General features: G+C 50.3%; 1 protein-coding gene and 1 pseudogene across 1 annotated transcript; one reads left to right on the top strand and one right to left on the bottom strand.

The window, feature by feature from the left end:
• Positions 1–303: 303 nt before the first annotated feature.
• On the top strand, positions 304–3,848 carry LOC113223276 (CD209 antigen-like protein 2; the record flags this gene model as incomplete). Its single annotated transcript, XM_026452764.1, has 5 exons — positions 304–387; positions 745–831; positions 1,258–1,409; positions 2,126–2,238; positions 3,114–3,848. Coding segments are annotated over 5 exons (638 nt in total), but the record flags the coding sequence as incomplete, so codon positions are not given.
• Positions 3,395–5,281, bottom strand: LOC113223275 (annotated as a pseudogene).
• Between the last annotated feature and the right edge of the window lie 2,243 nt (positions 5,282–7,524).

Below are 7,524 nucleotides of genomic sequence, written 5' to 3' on the forward strand. Positions count from 1 at the left end.
GGGGCTGGGACCTGGACTACTGATACCTTAGGAGGTGGAGGCTGGGGTCTGGATTCCTGGGGGCTGGGGAGGTGGGGGCTGGGGCCTTCACTCCTGGGACCTGGGAAGTAAGGGCTGGGTTCCTGCACTCCTGGGTCCTGGGTAGGTGGAGGCTGGGGACTTGGACTCCTGCCACGTGGAGAGGTGGGGCTGGGGCCTTCACTCCTGCCATTTGGGGAGGTGGGGCTGTGGCCAGGCTTTCCCTGGGCCAGGCTGAGGCTTGGGCACTGGCATGCTGGAACCAAGCAATCTTTTCTCCTGCAGGCTGTCTGGGCCATGCCCCCCTGGTGCTGCTGCTCCTCTTCTTCACACTCTTCACTGGGCTGCTGGTGGCCATCCTTGTCCAAGGTCAGCAGCTGGCTCTGAGAGTCCTGGCCTCCCAGGCCTGGTTCTTCTGCTGTAGACGCAGCTGGGGGTGGCCAGTTCCAAGACGAACGAGGGCTAAAAGCTGGCCTTCTGTCCTTTGGGTTTCCAGAGGCCTTTCCCCATGACCACTCTCACCTCCAGGGCAGGGCAGGGGAGGGGAGGGGAGGGGAACAGGCTCTCCTGTCCCTTCCCTGCTGCCTTCTCTGGGTGTCAGTTTTCCTTATCCAAAAAAGGATTTAAACAAGATTTTTGTGCTCAGAAATGACGTCCTTAGGGGGACAATGTAGGGCGTGGCACACAGCAGGTGTTTAATCATTGCAATTTCTTTCCTTGTCCCAGTCTCCAAAAACCCCAGCTCCCAGAGGCAGGAGCAGTCCAAGCAGGACGAGATCTCCCAGGACCTGTCCCAGCTGAAGGCTGCTGTGGGTAAGTGGCCAGATGCCAGGGGTCCTTGGGCCTGGGAGGGTTTTCATGGTGTGTGACTTTGCTTGAGTCACTAACCCTCTCTGAGCCTCAGTTTCTTCCTCTGTGAAATAAGAACACAGATTAACAGCGATGCTTGCACTTGGTGTTCAGTGGGCCAGGTACACGGTAGGCACTCAGTCAAGCTAGTCTCTTGCCTTCTGTTTTGTGCTCTAAAGCTCCGACTTCTCCTAGTCTGGAGGAGATGGGGCCAGGACTCCCAGGTTCTCATGGGGATGGGGGAGGCTCTCGGGAAGTGGGGAGGGGAATGGTCCACCCAGCGTGGACAGTCAAGGAAGGGCTCCGACTCTCAAGACCTTTAAGGCTGGGCAGATACAGGAATATGGACAACCTCATCTGAGCCCAGCCCTGACCAGCCTCGCCCAACAGAACGCCTGTGCCGCCCCTGTCCCTGGGAATGGACATTCTTCCAAGGAAACTGTTACTTCATATCGAACTCCCAGCGGAACTGGCACGACTCCATCACCGCCTGCCAGGAAGTGGGGGCCCAGCTCGTCGTCATCAAAAGTGCTGAGGAGCAGGTACACCTGGTGGGGATCCCCGTCCTGGCCTGGGGCATGGCTTCTGGCCAACAGGGGAGGAGGTGCTCAGAGAGGATTTTGCAGAAGAGAGGCTTTGCTCCACTTAAAAAGATGGGAGGAGAAGGATATGAATGAGGGAGTCCCAGGTACCCTTAGAGCAGATACAAACCAAGTCTGAACATGTGTGAAAGCTCTGGGGAAAACATAAACTATAAGTAACCCCCAGTGGCATGCCACAAGTGGTTAACAACCAGCTGTCTGGGGGAAGAAGTCCTGATGCGTCGCGTTTCCCAATTTCCCTGGTGTAAATATTCCCATGGCGGCTGATTTCAAGCTGTCGATGTGATGTCACTCAGTGCAGAGCTGAAAGGAGATGTGCATGACCAGCAATTAGGAAATGGATCTGGCTCCAATACATTAAGCCCAGCTATGAGTAAATGTGTGCAGACGTGCACAGAATGTATGAAATGGATAAACACGCAGTGTTAGCAAGAGTGTGTGAGGAGAGGCCAGCTGTGCATGGCTGTGTGCACATCAGGGCACATGGGCTGTGGGATACGCATGTGAGAGGGACTCAGACACGGGGGGGCTCAGGACCCAGTGTACCGGAAGGCTGAAGGTTAGCCTACAAGCAGAACTTCCTGCCAAGAGATGGGGAGACAGAGCCTGGAAAATGGGAAGCAGAGCTCCCTCCTGACTCCTCCTCTACCCTCCAGAACTTCCTACAGCTGCAGTCTTCCAGAAGTAACCGCTTCACCTGGATGGGACTTTCAGACCTGAATCAGGAAGGCACATGGCAATGGGTGGATGGCTCACCGCTGTTGCCCAGGTAGATCTCAGAAGGGGCATCCCATCCACTGGGGCTGGGGCTCTACAACTCTGACTTGAACTTCCCCTGGGGATCCTCCCCAACTCCCTGACACTCTAGACCCAAGAATCTGGGAGTTTTACTGAGTTGAGGAAGGCGGTCTTCTTACCCACCTCCAGACAGCATAGCAGGTGCCTAAAATTCCACCAGCAGAGCTGCAGGAGGAGCTTACCCCGTGGGTGGGTGTGTTAAAATATAGTGTATTAATAGGAAATCTGAGGTCTAGTAAGGCCACCAGCTCAGGAGACACCTGCCATTGTGAGTAGCTTGTCATATACACAGATCCCTAGAGAGGACACGTCACAGCTGGGGGCCACCTGGGGAAGCACCAGGGTCTGTTATGAGGCAGAGTGGTGGGGAGGGGTGACTGTGGGCCAGAGCCTTTATTATGGTTTGTATGGAAAGGAAAGGTCAAGGCCAGGTGAACAGGCTTAGGATTGGGAAGTATGAAGCATTTACGGGCCCTGGGGCACAGGGGCTGCCCCTAGCTGTCTAACATCTGGCCTCGGGTTGATTAGCACAGGATAGTGGCTTGGAGTACAAGAGCCCAGTAAGGCAGGTGGCTGGGGGTGTGGACTCCAGATTGGTTGGTTTGTATTTGAAAATCACACCCTCAATAGGTGGAGTCCACCCAAGGACAGGTTGTGAGAAGAGAGGCAGGAACCCAAGGCACCGTGAGTCAGGTATATTATCAGGTATGCAGAGGGATTCATGTCCAGCATAAACACGTAGCACAGATGTTAAAGCACCAAGATGACAGAAGGTAGAAACACAGCTCGTGTAGCCGGGGTGGGGGAGTTGGGGACAGAGGCTCACATTCTGCATGGGCTTTGCAGCTTCAAGCAGTATTGGAACAAAGGAGAGCCCAACAATATTGGGGAGGAAGACTGTGCGGAATTTAGTGGCAATGGCTGGAACGATGACAAATGTAATCTTGCCAAATTCTGGATCTGCAAAAAGTCCGCGGCCTCCTGCTCCGGGGATGAAGAACGGTTGCTCTCCCCAGCCCCTACCACCCCAAACTCCTCTCCTGAGTAGCAGAACTTCACCCACTTTTAAGCTACAGTTCCTTCTCTCCATCCTGCGACCTTCACAAAATCTCTGCGACTATTCTCTGTCAGATTCTTTCTCCTTTAGAAGGCTGGGTCCACATTCTGTCCTTCTTATCATGCCTCCAAGTTCCCCTGGTATAGAGCTTGTTTTTCTGGCCCATCTTTGGAGCTTTATGAGTGAGCTGGTGTGGGATGCCTTTGGGGGGGGTGGGCTTGTGTTCTAAGAATCCACTCTCTCTTCCTTTTGGAGATCAGAATATTTGGGTTGCCATGTGTAGCTTCTATGTCCCCTGGGGCATTATCTCATATATGCAAACCTACAATCTGTTCAACTTCCACCTACCACCTCCTGCACCCCTTTGACTGGGGACTTACTGGTTGCAAGAGCTCATTTTGCAGACTGGAGGTACCAGGGAATTAATTCCCCCAGTCTACCAATGGCACCCAGAGAGGGCATGGAGGCGCCACAAAACCCCTTCCACCTCCCACATCTTCCTTTGTCTTATACATGACTTCCATTTGGCTGTTTCTAAGTTGTATTCTTTATGTTATTATTATTATTATTTTTCGAGATGGAGTTTCACTCTTGTTGCTCAGGCTGGAGTGCCATGGCGCGATCTTGGCTCACCGCAACCTCCGCCTCCTGGGTTCAAGTGATTCTCCTGCCTCAGCCTCCTGAGTAGCTGGGATTACAGTTATGTGCCACCAGGTCCGGCTAATTTTTTGTATTTTTAGTAGAGATGGGGTTTCTCCGTGTTGGTCAGGCTGGTCTCCAACTCCCAACCTCAGGAGATCTGCCTGCCTCGGCCTCTCAAAGTGCTGGGATTACAGGTGTGCATCACTGCGCCTGGCCTATTATTTTTTGTAAGAATAAAACAGGTTTATTTGGATTTGGGACTCTGAATAGTTCTGTCTCTGCTACCTGATCTCCTCCTGCCATGACTTCGGGACCTAGAGAACTTTGGCTCCAGCTGTGAAGGCTCCTGCAGCTCTGGCCCCGGCTGCACCGGCCCCTGCTGTGGTCACTATTTCTTCCTCTACTTGGTGAACTGCGCCTCTCCTGGACGCGGTGTGCGTGCCCAGCTAATTTTTGTACTTTTGGTAGAGACGGGGTTTCAACATGTTGGCCAGGATGGTCTCTATCTCTTGACCTCGTGATCTGCCAGCCTTAGCCTCCCAAAGTGTTGGGATTACAGGCCTGAGCCACCGCGCCCGGCCTCTCCCCACGTTCTTGAACTCGGGCAGCACATTCTCGTAGAAATCTAGGAACTGTTGGTAGATTTCTTCCTTGCTGTACTCCAGGCTTGCGTCGGGGTCATAGTCATCACTCCTGCATTGCTCCATTCCAAACGCTGTAAACATGTTCTTAATAAGAAGGGTAGGACTGGATGTTGGGAAATTATGTTTACGTGAACATCTATCTCCAAATCTGCAAGCTCCTGTTTTACTGTAGAAGGGACAATTAGCTCGATCCTTCTCCATGACTCTGAAATCCAAGGCGGGGTTCCGGGTTTTGCCATGTGGCGCCATTTTCCAACTCATTTTCAGCCTGATCCAGCATCTTCTGGACAGCTTCCTGTTTTTCTTTCTTCTCCTGTCGTTTCTGTTCCTCCTCTTCTCTTTCCTCTCCTGTTCTTCCCATTGTTCCTTTAACTTTCGCTCTTGTTCTTGCCGTTTTCTAGCCGCCTCTTCCTCTTCCTTCTTTATTTTGAATTCTTCCTGTGCCTTCTGCTCAGCAATTGCTCCTTATGTAATCTTTGCCTCTCTCTTCCCCATAGCTTTTCTAGTTGTTGGTTTTCAATAAAAGTGTCCTGCTCCTTCAGTGAGAGTCCTGAGTCCCTCAGTGGAGCAAGTTCCTGCCGGCGTTTCTTTCGTTTCTCCTTCTTCAGGGCGGGCCTGTACTTTCTGTGGCTTGGTTTCTCTGGAAATGTCATCTTCTCGGGCGCAGCCATCTTGCCAGCACCGCCCCACCCCTCTAGTTGTATCCTTTATAATAAACTGGTGAACATTGTAACCGCAGATCCAGCCCAATCTGGTTCAACTTTGTGTAATAAAATGGCGAGTTGTTTTTCAGTTGCCATGGACCCCCAGGTTGCAAGTTACGTACCCTGGGCATGCCCAGATGAACCAAGTGTACAGATCCAGGCGGAACCTAAGTGCTCAGATGGAGGAACAGGGACTGAGTTAAGAAGTGGACACCACGTGGCATGATCTGTGATCCAATCAGATTGAGCCCTGGCATCACTCCAGGGCATGATCCAATCAGATCAAGCCTCCTGAATCCCCTCATTACAAGATCCAATCACATCATGCCTCACTATCCTCTGTGTATAAAATCTGCCCCAGCCCCCAGCTTGGAGAGACACATTTGGACCAGACTGGTGTGGCCTTGCTTGGCTGCCTTGGAATAAATTTTTCTCTCTACAAAACCCCAATGCTTCAGTGTTTGATTTTCCACTGTGAGCCAGAGAACTGACCTAATTTAGTTCAGCAACAGCATAAGCAAAATGTTTTCCTGAGTTCTCTAAATAATTCTAGGAAATTACTGAACTTAAGAGGCTTATCAGAAGCCCCAGTTTTTTGCCAGCCTGGCATAAGTGTGGGTAGACAGTGTAAAGGCACTGTCTTTGCACCTGGCATCTGAAACGGGGTCAGTCTTTTGGGATCTAGTCCTTTAACTTGTGGAATGTGGTGCTAACTCCAGGAAGCTAGTGTTAGAGAATTTTTTTTTTTTTTTTTTTCATACTTTAAGTTCTAGGGTACATGTGCATAACGTGCAGGTTTGTTACATATGTATACTTGTGCCATGTTGGTGTGCTGCACCCATCAACTCGTCAGCACCCATCAATTCATCATTTATATCAGGTATAACTCCCCAATGCAATCCCTCCCCCCTCCCCCCTCCCCATGATAGGCCCCAGTGTGTGATGTTCCCCTTCCCGAGTCCAAGTGAACTCATTGTTCAGTTCCCACCTATGAGTGAGAACATGCGGTGTTTGGTTTTCTGTTCTTGTGATAGTTTGCTAAGAATGATGGTTTCCAGCTGCATCCATGTCCCTACAAAGGACGCAAACTCATCCTTTTTTATGGCTGCATAGTATTCCATGGTGTCTATGTGCCACATTTTCTTAATCCAGTCTGTCACTGATGGACATTTGGGTTGATTCCAAGTCTTTGCTATTGTGAATAGTGCCGCAATAAACATACGTGTGCATGTGTCTTTGTAGTAGAATAATTTATAATCCTTTGGGTATATACCCAGTAGTGGGATGGCTGGGTCATATGGTACATCTAGTTCTAGATCCTTGAGGAATTGCCATACTGTTTTCCATAATGGTTGAACTAGTTTACAATCCCACCAACAGTGTAAAAGTTAGAGAATTTTTTTGGTGTAAATAAGACCCCACAAACATCACTTCCCTTCTACTGATGTTGATCCCAAAGATGCTCCTTCATAAACAGCTTGTAAGCTAAATTCCATCTTACTTAGAGTTGACCTTCAACAGGTAGAGGAACTGTGAGGCTTGTTCTGTGTCGTCTCCCAGAGGCTCCCAGGGGAATGGGGCCCAGTTGCCCTTTTCAGCTCATTGGTGCCTTTGTATTGGGTTCTTTCCTTTCCCTACCTGCTCCTCTTCATTCTCCCCGTCTCCTGCTGGTGCTTCTTGGAATCTCCTCCCAGATAAGCTACTTATACCCAAATCCTTGTCTCAAGCTCTGCACTGGGGGAAACCCAAGCCAAGCTTATGATATATTTTGATAACTACCAGGCATGGCTCTTTTTGTGTGTAAGACAAGGTCTTGCTCTGTCACCCAGGCCGAAGTGCTGAGGTGCAATCATGACCTACTGCAGCCTTGACCTCATGGGCTCCAGTGATCCTCCCACCTCAGCCTCCTGAGTAGCTGGGACCACACTTGTACATCACTATATCTAGCTACTTTTTAAAAATTTTTTGTAGAGATGGGGTCTCACTGTGTTGCCCATGCTGTTCTTGAACTCCCAGGCTCAACTCATCCTCCTGCCTCAGCCTCCCAAAGTGCTGAGTTTACAGGCATGAGCCACTATGGCCTGCCTGGTCATGGCTCTTCTCTATCAAAATGTTCTCAGGTATTCTTGTGCAATTTTTGGATGACTTTTGAAACTACTCTGGCTTTAAAGGTTTTCATTTACTTGTGGAATAAGTCACGTGTGCACATA

This window comes from Piliocolobus tephrosceles, unplaced genomic scaffold (genome assembly GCF_002776525.5).
Source record: "Piliocolobus tephrosceles isolate RC106 unplaced genomic scaffold, ASM277652v3 unscaffolded_40520, whole genome shotgun sequence".
NCBI classification, from domain to species: domain Eukaryota; kingdom Metazoa; phylum Chordata; class Mammalia; order Primates; family Cercopithecidae; genus Piliocolobus; species Piliocolobus tephrosceles.